This window comes from Scyliorhinus torazame, chromosome 13 (assembly GCF_047496885.1).
Source record: "Scyliorhinus torazame isolate Kashiwa2021f chromosome 13, sScyTor2.1, whole genome shotgun sequence".
Lineage (NCBI taxonomy): Eukaryota > Metazoa > Chordata > Chondrichthyes > Carcharhiniformes > Scyliorhinidae > Scyliorhinus > Scyliorhinus torazame.
In genome coordinates, this window is record NC_092719.1 from 120,723,810 (window position 1) to 120,743,012 (window position 19,203).

The following is a 19,203-nucleotide window of genomic DNA, read 5'->3' on the forward strand; positions in this document are numbered from 1 at the left end:
CTTGAAACGTTAGCTCTTTTCTCTCCTTACCGATGCTGCCAGACTTGCTGAGATTTGCCAGCATTTTCTCTTTCGTTTCAGATTCCAGCATCTGCAGTAATTTGCTTTTATCTTTGAAAGATCACCCTACCTAGGCCTGCTCCCCTGTCCTATTCCAGTAACCCCACCCATCCCTGGACACTAAATTGGCAATTTTAGCATGACAAATATACCTAACCTGCACACCTTTGGACTGTGGAAGGAAACCGGAGCACCCGGACGCAGCCAATACAGACACGGGGAGGAATAGCAAACTCCACATGGACAGTCACCCGAGGCAGGAATTGAGGCAGGGGGTCCCTGATACTGTGATGCAGCAGTGCTAACCACTGTGCCACCATGCCACCCCTTCCGCCAGCTTCACATTTTTAAAAGATGTACTAATTGGTGCCTGCTTGACCACTTGCTGGGGAGACGGTTAGATCGCGGGAGGCTGTGAGAGGGGGGCCCTCCCATTAATTATATGGAGATTGGTCTTAATTGGTGATTATTAGTTTCTTGCCACGCTAAGGCGGGATCCTGATTTCACCTACAGAAGTGGGCCAGTTAGATCGTCAACCGATGTGCGCCCGGCGCCTTTTGCACTTTTGGCCTCTCCTGCGATCTAACGCCCGCATTGCGCTCTTGCTCAAGCTACAACGTGGCCATTAAATTGCGCCCGTAGTCATTTGGGGGAGAATTCCACCTACAGTATTTTATTGAAACTGGAGGTATGAAAAAATGAATGAGTAGACAGAGCAGCATGGTCTGAAATTGTTTTAATAAAGTGACATTGATCCCTTTCACCAAATATTCCAATACATAAAATTTGACAATCACAGAATCAAGATTCATTGCAATTAAAATGTGAGACATTATAAAAAGGTTCATTCTCAGCATGGTATTTGAAGTATGTTTATAAAAAGCTCAGTGTATGTACAGTTTAGGTATGAAAATGTGTAACCAATTCACTCCATTCACACTGCCTTTTCTCAGCCTTATAATTACAGCAATTACAATTTGCAGTGTTAGTATTAGGCTTATTGTGGTATTGTTCTCAAATAGCTATTTGGAAAAGTGGGCTTTAGCTAATGCTTCCAAACACCTTCATGCCTAAAGCCACTTCAGTGCAGCACAATCCAGAACACTCTTTCCCGAGAACAACAGTTGTTTGGAAAGGCTCATCTCCAAATGTATTGTGATAAAAGCAGAAAATACTGTCAGTACTCAGCCGGTCTGTGGAGAAAGAAACTGAGTCAATGGGCGGGATTCTCCGATCGCCAACGCCGAAATCGCGTTCGGCGATCGGCCGCCGAATCCATTTTTATGGTGAAATCGGGGAGTGGCGCCGTTTTTCCGATGCTCCGCCTCCTCAAAACCAGCATACGCGAGGAGTACGCCGCACGCCGTTGGGACGGCCTCAGGCCCTCCCCCGATACTCCGCCCCTGATGGGCCGACTTCCCGAAGGCGTCGGTCGTGTGTCCTCTCAACTTGTGTAAATCTAGCGTGACGGCTGTGGACTGTGTCAAGGGCGGGATTCTCAGAAAATGGGGCTGTGTCCCATGCCGGCGGGAAAACCGGTGTCAACGACCCCCAAGGTGAGGAATTTTCACCTTTCTACAGGGCTGGGTTGCCGCCAGAGTCGAAAGGGCCGGCACATTTCGAGCATGCGCAGGGGTTCTCTTCTCCGCGTGTCCCCGGGAAATATGGCAGAGCCCTACAGGGGCCCGACGTGGAGGAAAGAGATCCCCCCAGGGAACAACCCCACCTGCAGATCGGTGGGCCCTGATCGCGGGCCAGGCCACCGTGGGGGGCCCCCCCTGGGGTCGGATCACCCCGTGCCCCCCCCACCCGAGGACCACCCCGGCATACTCACCTGCCAGGTCCCGCCGTGCGTCAGGTGAGTAATTCAAGCTGGTGGGACTGGCCAAAAATGGACGGCCGCTCGGCCCATCGGGACCCGGAGAATCACCGGGGGGGGGGGGGCCGCTGTCGATGGCCCCCGACTGGCGTGGCGGGAATCCCGCCCCCGCCCAAAAAACAGTGCCGGAGCATGGGGCAGCTGGCGTCGAGGTGGGATTCGCGTCTCCCCCCGGGGGATGGGTCGGAGAATCCCGGCCAAGGTTTTTGTTGCATAGTCTCAATAGTTTGGAATTAGTGTTTAGCATGACAGAGATTCCACATGCAAGTGGATATGGAGCTTTATCCAAATAGTCTTCTTCTGTAGGTGAATAGTTACTGGTGAGATTCTTCTCCACCCTCATCCAGAAACAGTGTCTGGGATTTTCCAGTCCTGCAGGTCAATAGACCTTTGTCTGCCCCGTCACATTTTCCACTTGGAAAATCCCGGACAGTGATTCACAAAGGGACACAGATCCATAGATGCTTCCAGTCTTCCACCACCTTGGATACAGCCAAGCCTGCCTCCACTTCACCAAACAGCGACACACTCCCAGCAGAAGTCATTGAACCATTGCAGGAGCCTTAACTATCTTTTAAAATTCTCCTTCAGCAACTGCGGTGCCCATTCCATGACCAGGGCCGAGACCAGCAAAGATCACTGATTAAACAAGGAGTCATCCCGGACTAGAACTCACCGGCCGGGGCATTCAAAGATTGATCCGTTGTCTTGATTGATTATTGATGGGAATAATCGACGTGCTTTTGGCAGAATTAACTCACCAACAAAATGCTGAGGTTTAGGCATGTAGGTAGGGAGATTATGCATTTTAGCTGTTGTGTGGACAGTACTTCAGAGAGGAGCAGCAATTTCTGATTGGTATGATTACAGGATGCTGCAGCAGCAGCACTTTGCAGGGTAATCTGGGGAATACACTCTATTCTCAGTACCACATGTAAAGTAACTGTATTCCTTTTCCTTCCACTCATAGTGCACTTGAGTGATGGGAATGAACTCGATCGTCTGACGCTGCCAAGAAGAAAGAAAGGTGCAATTTAGTCAAATTTCCTGAGTTTCCCGATTGCATCCTGAGATTAGTTATTCCAGACATGACCAGAGGTTAAATTTCCTGCGTGCAACTCAAAAATAGTAGACATTGCAATGATTTCAATATTTACACAGGAAATCAAAGTGGCTTCAAGTTAACGGTTTACATTTAAATCGTGCTTTTCGCAAAGTACAACATCCAAAGTGCTTCAGAGGCGTTATCAAACAAAATTTAACATACGAGGAGATTTTAGGGCAAATGACCCAAAGCTCGGTCAAATAGTTTGGTTTAAAGGGATGTTTTATGAGGAGGGAAAAGAGGTAGAGAGGTTTAGGAAAGGAATTAGCCACTAATTGTGGAGTGCTTCAAATCGAGATGCTCAGGAATTTGATGAATACAGATATTTCAGGGGGGGCGTAGGCCTGGAGGAGACGATAGAAATAGAACATAGAGAACATAGAACATTACAGCGCAGTACAGGCCCTTCAGCCCTCGATGTTGCGCCGACCTGTGAAACCACTCTAAAGCCCCTTATCGTTCATATGTCTATCCAATGACCATTTGAATACCCTTAGTGTTGGCGAGTCCACTACTGTTGCAGGCAGGGCATTCCACACCCTTACTACTCTCTGAGTAAAGAACCTACCTCTGACATCTGTCCTATATCTATCTCCCCTCAATTTAAAGCTATGTCCCCTCGTGCTAGACATCACCATCCGAGGAAAAAGGCTCTCACTGTCCACCCTATCCAATCCTCTGATCAGCTTGTATGCCTCAATTAAGTTACCTCTTAACCTTCTTCTCTCTAACGAAAACAGCCTCAAGTCCCTCAGCCTTTCCTCGTAAGATCTTCCCCCCATACCAGGCAACATTCTGGTAAATCTCCTCTGCACCCTTTCCAAAGCTTCCACATCCTTCCTATAATGCGGTGACCAGAATTGCACGCAATACTCTAAATGCGGCCGCACCAGAGTTTTGTACAGCTGCAACATGACCTCATGGCTCCGAAACGCAATCCCTCTACCAATAAAAGCTAACACACCGTACGCCTTCTTAACAACCCTCTCAACCCGAGTGGCAACTTTCAGGGATCTATGTACATGGACACCGAGATCTCTCTGCTCATCCGCACTGCCAAGAATCTTACCATTAGCCCAGTACTCTGTCTTCCTGTTATTCCTTCCAAAATGAATCACCTCACACTTTTCTGCATTAAACTCCATTTGCCACCTCTCAGCCCAGCACTGCAGCTTATCTATGTACCTCTGTAACTTGTAACATCCTTCCGCACTGTCCACAACTCCACCGACTTTAGCGTCATCTGCAAATTTACTCACCCATCCTTCTACGCCCTCCTCCAGGTCATTTATAAAAATGACAAACAGCAGTGGCTCCAAAACAGATCCTTGTGGTACACCACTAGTAACTGGACTCCAGTCTGAACACTTCCCATCAACCACCACCTTTTGTCTTCTTCCAGCTAGCCAATTTCTGATCCAAACTGCTAAATCTCCCTGAATCCCATGCTTCCATATTTTCTGCAGTAGCCTACCGTGGGGAACCTTATCAAACGCTTTACTGAAATCCATATACACCACATCAACTGCTTTACCCTCATCCACCTGTTTGGTCACCTTCTCAAAGAACTCAATAAGGTTTGTGAGGCACGACCTACCCTTCACAAAACTGTGTTGACTATGTCTAATCAATAGGGAGGAGTGGTGCATGGAGGGATTTGAAAACAAGGATGAGAATTTTAATATTAAGGCTCAGCTGGAAGCTAATGTGGATCAGTGAGCACAGGGGTGAGGCAGGGAGGGATGAGACTTGGTGTGAGATTTGGGCAGCAGAGCTTCTTCAATAGGTTGAAGTTTAGTGAGGGTAGCATGTGAAGATGAAAGACCATCCATGACGTTGGCATAGTCAAGTTTAGAGGTGACAAAGGGTGGATGAGGATTTCAGCCGCAGATGCAGGGCAAAGTCACGAAGCTGGATGTAGCGATGGTGCAGAAAAGTGGTCAGAATCTCACCTTGGGGTCAAACAGGACACCAAGGTTGTGAACTGTCTGGTTCAGTCTCAGTTACCAGGGAGACAGGAATGGAGTCAGTGGCTTTGGCCTTTCTAATAGGGCAGCACGGTAGCATTGTGGATAGCACAATTGCTTCACAGCTCCAGGGTCCCAGGTTCGATTCCGGCTTGGGTCACTGTCTGTGGGGAGTCTGCATGTCCTCCCCGTGTGTGCGTGGATTTTCTCCGGGTGCTCCGGTTTCCTCCCACAGTCCAAAGATGTGCAGGTTAGGTGGATTGGCCGTGATAAATTGCCCTTAGTGTCCAAAATTGCCCTTAGTGTTGGGTGGGGTTGCTGGGTTGTGGGGATAGGGTGCTCTTTCCAAGAGCCGGTGCAGACTCGATGGGCCGAATGGCCTCCTTCTGCACTGTAAATTCTATGAATATTTAGCTGCAGGCATTTTCTGCTCATCCAGTACTGGATGTCAGCCAAGCAGTCTGGCAGTTTAGGGACAGTGGAAGGGATTAGGGTGATCGTAATGGGGGAGAGCTAGGTGCAGTCAGCATACATTAAAAAAAATTTTTTTTAGAGTACTCAATTCATTTTTCCAATTAAGGGTCAATTTAGTGTGGCTAATCGACCTACCCTGCACATCTTTGGGTTGTGGGGGCGAAACACACGCAAACACGGGGAGAATGTGCAAACTCCACACGGACAGTGACCCAGAGCCGGGATCGAACCTGGGACCTTGGCGCCGTGAGGCAGCAGGGCTAACCCACTGCGCCACCATGCTGCCCTCGCAGTCAGCATACATGTGGAAACTGATGCTGTGTTTTCAGATGATGTCGCTGAACGGCAGTTTGTATTGTGAGAAACAGGTAGCACGGTGGTTAGCACTGTTGCTTCACAGTGCCAAGGTCCCCGGTTCGATCCCTGATTTGGGTCACTGTTTGTGCGGAGTCTGCACGCTCTCCCAGTATCTGCGTGGGCTTCCTCCGGATGCTCCGGTTCCCTCCTACAAGTCCCGAAAGACGTGCTGTTAGGTGAATTGGACATTCTGAATTCTCCCTCCGTGTTCCCAAACAGGTGCCGGAATGTGGTGACGAGGGACTTTTCACAGTAACTTCATTGCAGTGTTAATGTGAGCCTACTTGTGACAATAAAGATTATTCATATTATTATGCCAATGCCAGATTCTTGGGGAGCTCGAGGGGCAGCGTTGCAGGAATGGGAAGAGAAGTTTCAGATCAATCTGTGCAAATTGGATGATACTATTTACTAGTCAACTCTTCCTGTGGTGTGGCGCAGAAAAGGCTTTTGATCGGGTGGAATGGGAATATCTGTGGGAGGTACTGGGACGGTTTGGATTTGGGCGGGCTTTACTGACTGGGTTAGGTTGTTGTATCAGGCTCCTGTTGCGAGCGTACGGACAAACAGGTCAACATCGGATTATTTCAGGCTGCATCGGGGGACGTGAGACAGGGATGCCCCCTCTCCCCACTGCTGTTCGCGTTAGCCATAGAGCTGCTGGCAATTGCGCTGAGGGATGGGAACGGCTACACAAGTTAAATTTGGCCCGATTAGTAGACCAAATGAAGGACGATTTTTGAAGGTGGGACGTGCTTCCGTTGTCACTAGCTGGGAGGGTGCAGACGGTGAAAATGACGGTTCTCCCGAGATTCCTGGGGCCGGATTCTCTGACCCCTCGCAATTCTCTGGGCCCCGATGGGCCGAGCAGCTGCGCGTTCCTGGCCAGTCCCACCGGCGTGAAATGGACATGGTCCATCCCGGCGGGACCTTGCTTGGAGGGCGGCTAGCGGAGTCCTCGGGGGGGGGATCCGACCCTGGGGGAGGGGGGTCCACGGTGGCCTGGCCTGCGATCAGGACCCACTGATCAGCGGGCGGGCCTGTGCCGTGGGGCACTCTTTCCCTCTGTGCCGGCCTCTGTAGGGCTCCGCCATGGCCGGCGCGGAGAAGAACCCCCCTGCGTCCTTCTTTAAACGGGTCAATAAGGTGATCACTGGCTTTGTATGGGCGGGTAAGACCCAGTGAGTAAAAAAGGGGATGCTGGAGAGGAGCTGGGGGGAGGGTGGGCTGGCGCTGCCGAACTTGTGTAATTATTATTGGGCGGCGAATATAGCCATGATCAGGAAGTGGGTGGTGGGGGGAGGGTCGGTCTGGGAGCGAGAAGAGGCTGCATCGTGCAAGGGCACTAGTTTGGGGGCATTGGTAACGGCGCCTCCGCTGTTCCCTCCAGCAAGGTACTCCACCAGCCCCATGCTGGTCGCGGCCCTGAGAGTCAGGGGGCAATGGAGGAAACATGTGGGAGCGGAGGGAGCTTCGGTGTGGTCTCCAATCTGTAATAATCATCGGTTTGCCCCGGGAAGGCTGGGTGGAAGGTTCCGGAGATGGCAGAGAAAGCAGGGATTGAGAGGATGGGGGATATGTTTAGGGAGGGGAGCTTTTCTAGCCTGAGGGAGCTGGAGGAGAAATTTATAGTGGTTAGGAGAAATGAATTTAGGTACCTGAAGGTGCAGGACTTCCTACGCAGGCAGGTCTCAACCTTCCTGCTCCTACCACCAAGGGGGATACAGGACAGGGTAGTTTCTAGAGTGTGGGTGGGAGAAGGGAGGGTTTCTGCCATTTACAAGGAACTCATGGGATCAGAGGAGACGCAGATCGAGGAGGTGAAACGCCAGTGGGAAGAGGAGTTAGGAGGAGAGATAGAGGGTGGTCTCTGGGCGGACGCGTTGATTAAAGTCAACTTGTCGACAACATGTGCCAGGCTCAGCCTGATAAAATGTATGGTTGTTCACTGAGCCCACATGACAGTGGCCCGGATGAGCAGGTTCTTTGGGGTAGAAGATAGGTGCGCAAGGTGTGCGGGAGGGCCAGCGAACCATGTCCATATGTTCTGGGCATGCCCGAAGCTTAGGGGATTCTGGCAGGGGTTTGCGGATGTCATGTCCAAGGTGTTAAAAACAAGGGTGGCACCGAGTCCAGAAGTGGCGATTTTCAGGGTGTCGGAAGACCCGGGAACCCAGGAGGAGAAAGAGGCAGACGTTCTGGCTTTTGCTTCCTTGGTAGCACGGAGACGGATATTATTAGCTTGGAGGAGTCAAAGCCCCCGAAGTCGGAGACTTGGCTATCTGACATGGCTAGCTTTCTCTATTTGGAGAAAATCAAGTTCGCCCTGAGAGGGTCAGTGTTAGGGTTCGCCCGGAGGTGGCAGCCATTCGTCGACTTCTCCGCGGAAAATTAACCGTCAGCAGAAGGGGGGGGGGGGGGGGGGGGGGTTGGGGGTTAGCTCAGTTTAGAGTAGGGGGTTAGTAAAGGTGGGACCTGTAAGGGGGAAGACGGCTTTTGCACTATGTTTATAATTTCATGTACATTGTTTATTTTGTTGTTATTGTAAAACCATAAATACCTCAATAAAATGTTTATAAAAAAAAAAAAACTCTTCCTGTGGTGTTGGAAACAGGATATAAAAGGAACATGTGCAGCTTGTAGGTGAAGTGAGTTAAAAGGTAGTTGATAATTGTACCAGTATGCACAGATGTTATCCACTCCATTTTCAAAGTCATATTATACATTTTTTAGTCGAATTGTTTGATATTATTACTGCGGGAAATGTGGGGAGCACAAAGCAGGGCAGGTTACAGCTTATTCATTTCTATGTCGGCAGACTGAAAAGATGGGAAGTCCAAAACTGAGGCACTAGAGTGCCACCATTGCCCAGTGGGTATAATCACGTAGACAATTCCCATTGTGAACACGAGGAGTTCCTACATGGAAAAGGTTCACATGAAACCTGACAAAAATGGGAGGCTTTACCAACAGAAAATGAATCCTGACACAAAGGCCTCAATTTTCAATTGCACATGGGGGCAAGCTCAGAAAATGACGCAATTGGATGACTTGTCAATCCTCCGGCACCTTCATGATGTGCTAGAATTTTTAACAGGGGTGTGGGAGAGGGACGTGGGTAAGCTGGCAACCCATGTGTCTCCATTGAACTTGCTGTTTGGCTCATTGAAAAGTTTGTTAACAGGCTGGGAAGGGTTAGGATCACATTTTCAAATAACGGCTTGTGCAGAGCGGCTTAATTACCTGATTAATGAGCATTTGGGCACTTCAGTGGACTGGTAGACTGATGGCCCTCAACCGTCCTGCTTGCTCCATATCCCCAGGCATCGGCACGCCCAGCAATGGCTGCACTTTGCCTTTTAGAATTTCCCTCCAGGACTACTTGCAACCTCCTCCATGCGGCTAGCGTGGCTAATTGGGTGCCATAAATCACTCCCAGGACCTTTAAAGGCCTCCCCTTTAACAGTCAATGACGTGGTGCACACTCAGGACCCAAAAATGATCCGGCTGTCAGGTTCCTGCCACCACGTTGATATACAGCCCAAGAGCTTTAGTCTAAAGTAACAAAATACAGTGATTTCCGCCATCAGTTATTGAGCTACTATTTGGTCAGATTACACATGATTGCACACAAAATGCCTGAATATTGTGTGAGAATTCCACCAAACACAAACATCTTCACACCTGCAAGTGCAGGGATTCACAATGGATTACGGCAGGTTCTGTGCACAGTTTGTAACTCACCTGTTGGATTATGGGGGAGGTTCGAGCCAACTGGGCCGCATGCTCTTGGATGGCCGTCTGGGAGGCCCGATTGATCTGACTGTCTGGAAATGAAACTATAGGATTGACCTAGGATGACAAACGCAAAGACCACTTCAATCCAGAGCGCTAAACCCATTGTTCAGAACCAGAACGCACAATTCACTACCTGTACTAGTTAATTGATGTTCGCAGTTATTTGCAGCACGTTTGACAATGTCGTTTATTAAACCATATTTATTTGCCCAGCAGAGGATGTTGGTAAAAGGCTGGTAAAGAACAAAGGCAGGAAAAAACTTGCATTTGCATAGCACCTTTTTCTGCGTTAAGAACATTCCAAAGTTCACCCCACAATCAATGAAGTATAGCCACTTTTGTAATTGAGGGAAATGCAACAGCCAATCAATGCACACATATCTAAGTCCCACAACCAGCAATGAGGTAAATGACCAGGTAATCTGTTGAGTGACGTAGATTGCGAGGTAAATGCTGGCCAGCAGGACACCAGGTGAGATACCCTTTTCTTCATGAAACTTCATGGAATAGTACAGAAGGAGATTCCGTTTGAAGTCTCCCCTTCAGTAAGCGATGGTAGTATAGTGGTGAGCATAGCTGCCTTCCAGGCAGTTGACCCGGTTTTGATTCCCGGTCATTGCAATAATTATTTGATTGGAAATCTGTGCGCCACTTCGCGAGTTTCAAACTGAGGAAGAGAAACAGCTTCCAATTCAGACTTTATGTGCAATTAGGGTGGGTGTGCAATAAGTAACGTTCTCATCATTCTTTTGGGCAGCATGGTAGCACAGTAGTTAGCACAGTTGTTTCACAGCTCCAGAGTCCCAGGTTCGATTCCCGGCTTGGGTCACTGTCTGGGCGGAGTTTGCACGTTCTCCCCGTGCCTGCGTGGGTTTCCTCCGGGTGCTCCGGTTTCCTCCCACAGTCCAAAGATGTGCAGGTTAGGTGGATTGGCCATGATAAATTGCCCTTAGTGTCCAAAAATGTTAGGTGGGGTTACAGGGTTACGGTGATAGGGTGGAGGCCTGGGCTTAGGTAGGGTGCTCTTTCCAAGGGCCAACGCAGACTCGATGGGCCGAATGGCCTCCTTCTGCTCTGTAAATTCTATGATCTATGTACAGTAAACGTTGTTGGCATATCATTAGCGGGCCTGCACATGCCACTGACTGCCCACTGTGAACGCAGGACCACTGGTCGTACGGGTGTCTCCACAGGCCACCCCCCCAGGTACCCTCTGGCCTCAGCCGACCCATCTTCAGGATGGGCCCACTCCAGTGCAACCAGTGCCATCTTGTTGGCTAGGATGAGTGTTCGTGTGGAGTGGAGTACTAACATGCAGCTGCAGCTTGTTAGCCCCTCGAATTGCTCCAGGAGCAGCGGCAATCTTGCTGTCGTAGAAGCCCACAGATTCTGTCCCGCCGTCAGCACTTAGTCTCTGAAACGGACAATCCTGCGCCATACCCCTCTTTGGCATGCAAGGTATCCTTTCCTCACAGTCTTACAAAATTAAACTAAAATATTGGGGTTTCTTTTTGTTTTTAATTTTAGAACACCCAATTCATTTTTTCCAATTAAGGGGCAATTTAGCGTGGCCAATTGACCTCCCCTGCACATTTTTGGGTTGTGGGGGTGAAACCCATGCAGACACGGGGCGAATGTACAAACTCCACACGGACAGTGATCCAGAGACGGTATCGAACCTGGAACCTCAGCGCCGTGAGGCAGCAATGCTAACCACTGCGCCACCGTGCTACCACCAAATATTGGGGTTTCTGTCCAGTATCCAAGCCACTGTTGGGGTCTGGTCTGGGATCGCAATACCTCTCAGAGTAAAAGCCTCACCTGGGACACTATCAGTTGACCCATCCCTGAGGATCACGAGATGTCTCCAAGCCCTGCCAATCCACGGCGCTCCTGATCCCATCCATCCTGCCCCCGCCCAGGAAAGCTGACCAGCCGGGTGTCAGTCACTGATGGGGACAGAGGTGCAGTGCGGACCACTTCCCGGCTGGGGAAGGGGCCTGGGAGGGGTCGGCATTACTTATTGAGGGTGGCGCTCATTCCCTCTCACTTAGTCCCTCACTTCACATTCCCCCAGATCTTCACTTCTTCCCACTACCACAGCTCATCCTCCCCGCCACCCACCCCCCCTCCTCCAGGGTCATACCAGCATCACCATAGGGTGTTGGCCCGGAGTTGGCAGTATCAGCGGGTCTTGTCCACGGGACTGATGAGGATGATGACGACTCGCTCTGAGATGAGCTCTGCTGCTCCTCATTGTCTGACAAAGTTTGACTCCTGTCTCTAAGGTAACATACCGATGTCCGACCGGTTGATCCATTCATGTTTTTTGGCCTCCGGCTTCTTTTAGGTATCCCCAGACAGCACATCAGAATTGGAGGCAGCCTGCTGCGTGTCCCACCCTCTGCCCTGTGATGCCCTTGCCGTTGGTCCTCTGAAGGGCATGGACCTGGATGGGCACAGCCGATCTTTGGGTGTCATAAGTAACTACACGTCAGCTTGTTCTGCCCATTGCCCCGCAGATGCGCCAGTGTCAGGTGGAGGGGAATCAGAGGGGCAGAGCTGTCTCAGCAGCCCCCTTGTGGGAGGCACGATATAGACCCCATCACTTCCACCTCACTCGGGATGCTTGCTGGCTCCTGGGCTGCTCCATGGGATGGAGGGGAGGCCGGAGGCGCCGTGTCACCTGATGCTACTTGTCCTGGAGGCCCACCCTCGTTTGAACCATGGTTTCAGTGCCCTCAGCCATGACCCTCTGTGAATGGGCCAAGCTCTGGACGCCGCAGCAATACCCATCTGCACATCGGACATGTCCGCCTGTGACTGGGTCCTCCTGTCCTGCGCCTCAACCATGGACAGCACAGTGTCCCCCAAGCCTTGGACGTCCTGACACTTGGCTCTGAAGCCTTGCCCCAGGCCTTCCACCGCAGCCGCCACCCTTTCAGTGTTCACCTGGGTGCCATGCATTGTCGGCACCATGCCCTGCGATTGAAGGCAATTGGATTCCTCCAGTTGTACTTGCAGGTGCTGGAATTTAACCAACACCCCCTCCTATTATGTATTTTCTTTTATTTCCATGTACTTAATGATCTGTTGAGCTGCTGGTAGAAAAATACTTTTCACTGTACCTCGGTACACGTGACAATAAACAAAATCCATCCATCCTCTAAATTCTGGCTCTATATCTACGTCCGCACCAACAAAATACTTTTAATATGTGAGAAACCTGTGTTGATGTTCAGAAAGACCTGTGTGTGCATTACAAATTAGCTTGCAGGTGCAGCAAACAATGGGGAAGGCAAATGGCAGGTTGATCTTAATTGCAAGGGAACTGGAGTCCAAGAATTAGGAAGCCTTGCTACAATTGTACAGAACTTTGGTGAACCCACACCTGGAGTACTGTACTGGTCTCCATATTTAAGGAAGGATATACTTACATTGGAAGCAGTGAATTCACTAGATTGGTCCCTGGGACGAGAGAATTTCCCAATGATGAGAGGCCGACTAAATTGGGCCTATACTCTCTGGTGTTTAGAAGAGTTGTGATTCTAGTAGTAGGGTCTGGTATATACAGGGTTAATGTGGGACTGAGTGCAGTGCCACCCACACAGTGATGTAAGAAGGCACATGACCCAGAGCCAGCTTTAGTCTAGAGATGGACAAAATGTGTAATGACCCAGGATGGAGTCATCTCCATATTTGTACCCTCTACTGTAGGTATGTATAAAGTTAGGAGCTGTGAATAAAGGCTTGTTGTTAATATATTCAAGACTATGGTGCCTACTTCATGGCTTCTGTAGCAGGATTCTTCAGTGACCTCACTGTAGCATACAAGATTCAGAAGGAGTTTTGACAGTAGACACTGAAAGGTTGTTTTCCTTAAATATTCACTCCCTCCACCACCGACACACAGTGTCAGCTGTGTGTACTATATACAAGATGCACTGCAGCGACTCACCAATGCTCCCTCGATAGCACCTTTCAAACCCGTGACCACTACCACCTGGAAAAATAAGGGTCGCCAACACATGGGGACAGCACCACCGGAATTCTCTTCCCAGCCACTCACCACCCTGATTTGGAAATATATCGCCGCCCCTTCACTGTCACTGGGGCAAACTCCTGGAACACCCTCCTCAACAGCACAGTGTGTGCCTACACCACATGGACTGCAGTGATTCAAAAAGGCAGCTCACCACCACCTTCTCAGGGGCATTAAATGCTGGCCTAGCCAGCAATGCACACATTGGGCTGGATTCTCCGCAGCCCCGCGCCGAAATCGCGTTTGGCACGGGAGCGGAGAATCAACTTTCCCGACGGAATCGGGCCCGGCGCCGCCCTGGCGATTCTCCGGGCCGCGAATTATGCCGCGCGGCTGGGAGGCCATTGCCAGATTGCAATGCGATTGAGCCACAATAATCAGGGGTGCTGCTAACCTCCCCATTCAGGCACAAAAATTGACACATGCGAACTATCCCAAACATCAAAGCTCCTACATGAACTTTGTAGTTAACAAGGACGGGCAGCTCAGTGTTAGTCACCCAATTCCATAATCAAGCACTCCCAGATCAGGTTTAGTGCAGTCGGATACAATCTCAGAAGTACAGTACTCCAGCAGTGTCCCTTCCCCATCGCCCATACCAAACCATCTTTCTAAAGCTAATTTGGTAACCTCACTCAGCAACATTGGCCCAAAATCAGCAACTGAATTAAAATTGTGTGATGATCCTTTAATTATGTGGAGCTTTAATTCTATTTCTTACCCTGGATTGTTGTTCAGTGAAGATGTTCTGGCCATTAATTTTGCTGTACAATCCCAAGGGAAGTCCACTTTCTCGATCAGCAATTCCTTCAAAAATGTTATTTTTCCTAATTGAGGAAGTAAAGATAAGTAAAGTTAGATTTAGCCACCCCCCTTGAAATGGAGCTCACTTCACTCTGTTCTGTAAGCCACCAGTAGAATATCCTTTCTTTAATTGAGCAATACTGTAAACATTGATATTGCACACCATCGACAGCAGACACCGAGGGGTGTCAAGCTGTTTCTGGGCCTCTGTTAATGCAGCTTTGCCTTGACGTTTTCACTCTCCCGTGTGTAAACAGATGGTATTCCATTGTGTGTGGATACTGGCTTGGAACAAAACTGAACACAAACAACTCCTAACACAAGATCACTCCATTTATCTTCATTCCTATTTAGTTCACTACCTTAACAACCATGGATTAAGTAATGATTTAATGAGGTCAAAGCATGATTGCTGTTGACCATTAGAAGCCCAAGGACTATCCAGCATCCCATTCGCATTGAGCATATGGTATTATGAGGTATTCTCAGCACTTCAAGCCTATACGCATGTTCAACGTTTTCCAGGGGAGGGGGTGGGTGGTGGACGGCTCGCCTCACACGTACCCCAACCCACCCCACAGACCCAGAAGCAAAGCTTGCGTGGAACCAACTCACACCACCCCAGTCCGTCCTGCATGCTGTGGGTGGGCTAAATAGGTTGCCAATAAGACCTCCACCCCTCAATGGGAGAAAGTCCCGCCCTCAGGAGCTGCCAGCCAAACAGTGCATTAATGGCCACTGCCAGGACTGCAAGCAGGCTCAAGGAGAAGACCCATAGATCCTGGCCAGGGTAAGCGGGGTGTTGGGAGGGGAGGGGACAGGGTGGTGGATTTTACAAAGTAAGCAGGTAGGAAAAAAGTGGAGTAATATCTTATGGGGGGGAGGTTTGCACTCCCTGATCCTCCTTCCTTCCTGACTTTTTAAAAATATAATATATTTTTTTAAACAGCCTGCCCACTCCTGTCCGATTCTCCACGCATACCACATTATGGCGCTGGGAAGCGCATTACTGGCTCAATTAACGTGATCCTTGACTATTTATTTATATATGGTGGGCAGGTTGTTCATTTCAGCACTGTATGATGGGGTGGGCAAGAAGGTGGTGGTGAGCGTCCCTTTAAGGGCAACACAGCAGAGTAAGGGTCACCTGGCTTGGGGTCTAATTGAGACTCAGAGTGGGGGTGGAGCTCCCTCTTAGGCAGGAGACATGTAGGGAGCTAGGTGCACCCATGAGGTTTCTATTTTCTTACTAATAAATCCTTTTGTGTTCACAAATGAAGTCTGTAAAGGTGCACCAATACATCTTGCGACAGGGATAAAATGATCATGACACAGCCTCTGGCCTAACACCTGTGAGTATTCTGTTTTAATCAAAGTCTTGAAAAAAAGTACTCACCCTGTCTTTGGGCAAACTTGAGATATTGCCAGACCCTGGGTAATATCGAATTAGAAAAGATGGACAACGTCAAGCTGCATGGGCAATGCAGAGGACACGGCAGGACCCCTGGTCAGAATCCACAAGGAGGGTGAATGAAATGCTGCAACGTACCTCCATTTACATTGTAGACTAGGGGGTTCAGTGCATTGGAGAGGCTGTGAGGCAGATGCAGAATAATCCTGAATTGACCGGCATGTCAAAAGTTCAGAAAGAAACATACAGAGAAAGAAACAAGAGAAATTAACCCTGCGAAGGAAGAGTTGTGGCTTTAAGTTTTTAAAAAAAGGAACTTAAAGCAAAAATAAGTTGCTGCAGAGATTTTTAAAAAAGAGGAAACAGAAAATGCTTTAAGTAAAAAAAAAATGCCCCAAGTGAACTGCGAGGCATTATGTAGCATGGACAAAATCACAGAGCCGAACCTGACAAGCTCCCAATCTGCAGGGTCAGGGGGGAGCGAGCCTGAGGGGGGTCCTGGAAGCAATCGCTGCACTGATCACCTTCAATCAAACAGAGAAGTTCTGAAGTTAAAAAAAAAGTTAACAAGTTTTTAAGAACGGCGGGCCCATGGACCTGCATGGGGTCTCAGAGTGAAATGGTCAAAAAAACGGCACTTCAAAAAGAAAATTAACAAGAAAAGAAGGAATGGACTCTCTGAACGGCCAGAAGAAAGAAAACCCCCAGTGATCGCTGAAAGTGCTTTCCTTTACTAAAAAGAGAAGTTTTAAAAGTTCAAAACGGAGCAGTCAGGTTTGCGACAAAACTCCAAAATGCGGGAAAAACACAGAGAAAGCCTACTGCTGCTGACAGCCGAGTGAATAAAGAGACAGTCTTAAAGCGGCAATGCATTGAAAGGGGTAATACACTTAAAGCAACAACTGCGAGAAGAAAGAAACGATTATGAACAGGAAAATTGGAGAAGACCCCAGATAGAAGGCAACTCTCGAAAAAGACCAATGAACAGAAAAAATCTCAAAGAAGAGGCAATGGAAGACCACAGAGGAGGCAATGAAGAACTCGAGGAAGAGGCAATGGAAGACTTCTGAAAGGTGGCAATAGATTAGCCCAGAAAGAGGGCAATGAAAGATCCTAAAAGGAGTCCAATGAAAGCTCCCAAAAAGAAGTCCTATGAAAGGCCCCAGAAGGAGGGCAACCAAAGATCCCACAAGAAGGGCAGCAAGAGAATTGCAGAATGGAAACAAGTTAACACTTGGTTGGAGGAAGACTTGACCAAAACTGAAGCCAGAGATGTTTGGCTGAAGTTAAGATAAGTAGAAATGAAGGTTCCATTTATGAAGTGTATGTGTCCAGTAAGAATATGATAGATTCCCCTTAGAAGAAATGCAGAAATTAAAGACTTCGAAACTGAGAACTATTCAACATAAAGAGGAATAAGCAAAAACAATTAAAGCTCTAGAGAAGACATGAAAACAAAAAGGTGAAATGACTCACAGCACACTTAATAAACGTTGCAATAAATGATTAATTTAAGAAGAAGGAGAAATGAATGAGACAATGTAGAATAAGCTGAACTCCATGAAAAAGCAACTAGAAAATAATAAGTCCAGGGAAGAATTGAATCGGGAGAGTAAGAACTTGAAGAAGGAAAACTCGGCAATGAGAAATTAACTGAAGTGGTAAAGACATCAAAATTAATGCAAAATCAGCAACTCAGGCAAAGAAAGAAACTGAGATTGCGTACTGGAACAAGATTGCTGAAATGGTCACTCAAATGGAAAAACACAAGAACCAATATGGCCGAGGAAAATGATGCTGAATTGAAATGCTGGAAAGAAAGGAAACTTTATCACACCACCTAAGTACCAGAAACAGAGTACCATGACCACTCCTTCACACGTAACAGACTGAGATTGTGAAAGAACTGTCAAGACATCAGACTTTGTTGTATTGTGATATGTGTCTGCATAACGTGTGACTGGCGATTGGCACCGCCCACAAAGTGTCACATGGTCAAAGAACAGTCTTGAACCAAACTCAGCAAGCTACAAGCTTGTATGGAATAACTCCATGCAAGACCATATTTGGAACACACTGTTAAAGCCTACCAATAGAAGTGTTTATGTTTAAACACACAAGCCTCAAGAGCTTATCAATGAGCCATCATTACTTCAAGAATAAAAAACCCAAATTAAGTACATAATTTGGACCTTCGGTAGTAGATTAAGTTAGATCCCTGGAATTATTGTCTCTGAGACTGGGACCCTTTCATGCCAAGTGGACATGGATGGGTGGATCATTCGTAAACACGTGGACCACTTGAGGAGTAGAGAGATGCTTCAGGAGTCAGTGTTGCCATCAAGAAATGTTTTCGAACCTGGAAGCAGCGAATTTAAGAACACGTTGGGCGTTTCAGTTCCTGAGTTCAATACTGAGTTGAACTGTTTGGGCAGCACGGTAGTACAGTGCTTAACACAGTTGCTTCACAGCTCCAGGGTCCCAGGTTCGATTCCGGCTTGGGTCACTGTCTGTGTGGAGTCTGCACGTTCTCCCTGTGTCTGCGTGGGTTTCCTCCGGGTGCTCCGGCTTCCTCCCACAGTCCAAAGATGTGCAGGTTAGGCGGATTGGCCATGATAAATTGCCTTTAGAGTCCAAAATTGCCCTTAGTTGGGTGGGGTTACTGGGTTATGGGGATAGGGTGGGGGTGTTGACCTTGGGTAGGGTGCTCTTTCCAAGAGCCAGTGCAGACTTGACGGGCCGAATGGCCTCCTTCTGTACTGTAAATTCTATGATTCTATGAACTGATGTCTCCATGGAAGCAAGTAGTAATGTGCTAGTCCCTGTTAATTGCAGTCCCTGTTAATCTTGATCCTGTGGAAGCAACTCAGGTGACAGAATTACACCGCTCTACAGGAAACAGAAAAACCCCTCAAAGACCTCTGATTGATAATTGCCCAACCCATGTATATAATGTTTAGTTTAAATTTATGGCTGAATAAATTAGTTATTGAAGATTGTATAAAGGAGTTAAAGGGGAAGGATGTGGTGATTGTCCCTTGAAGGACAACACAGCAGAGTAAGGGTCATCTGGCTTGGGAGGCCAATTGAGACGCAGAGTCGGGAATCACCCCAGGTTAGCTAGCTGTAGCCATGAGGCTGTTTTCTCAATAAATCCGAGGTGGACACCCATCCTATTTTACTTCTCCCCTCCCCCTGCTGAAAACACACCAGGTGGTGCCTGTAAAATGCCACCCATTATATTCAAAGCTCCTAAACTCCACAGATTATCTGACCATTTGGATAAAACCCCGTAATGTGACCTG

General features: G+C 48.4%; 1 protein-coding gene across 1 annotated transcript in view; it reads right to left on the reverse strand.

The window, feature by feature from the left end:
* Positions 1 to 778: 778 nt before the first annotated feature.
* Positions 779 to 19,203, reverse strand: part of LOC140388260 (protein SSUH2 homolog) — a 71,358-nt gene continuing 52,933 nt past the window's right edge. Inside the window, exons 11-13 of the mRNA XM_072472118.1 lie at positions 14,405 to 14,510; positions 9,588 to 9,695; positions 779 to 2,948 (exon numbers count right to left, since the gene is read on the reverse strand). Of these exons, the coding sequence (XP_072328219.1) occupies positions 2,805 to 2,948; positions 9,588 to 9,695; positions 14,405 to 14,510 (358 nt within the window). The 3' untranslated portion in view covers positions 779 to 2,804. The remainder of the gene's footprint in view (positions 2,949 to 9,587; positions 9,696 to 14,404; positions 14,511 to 19,203) is intronic.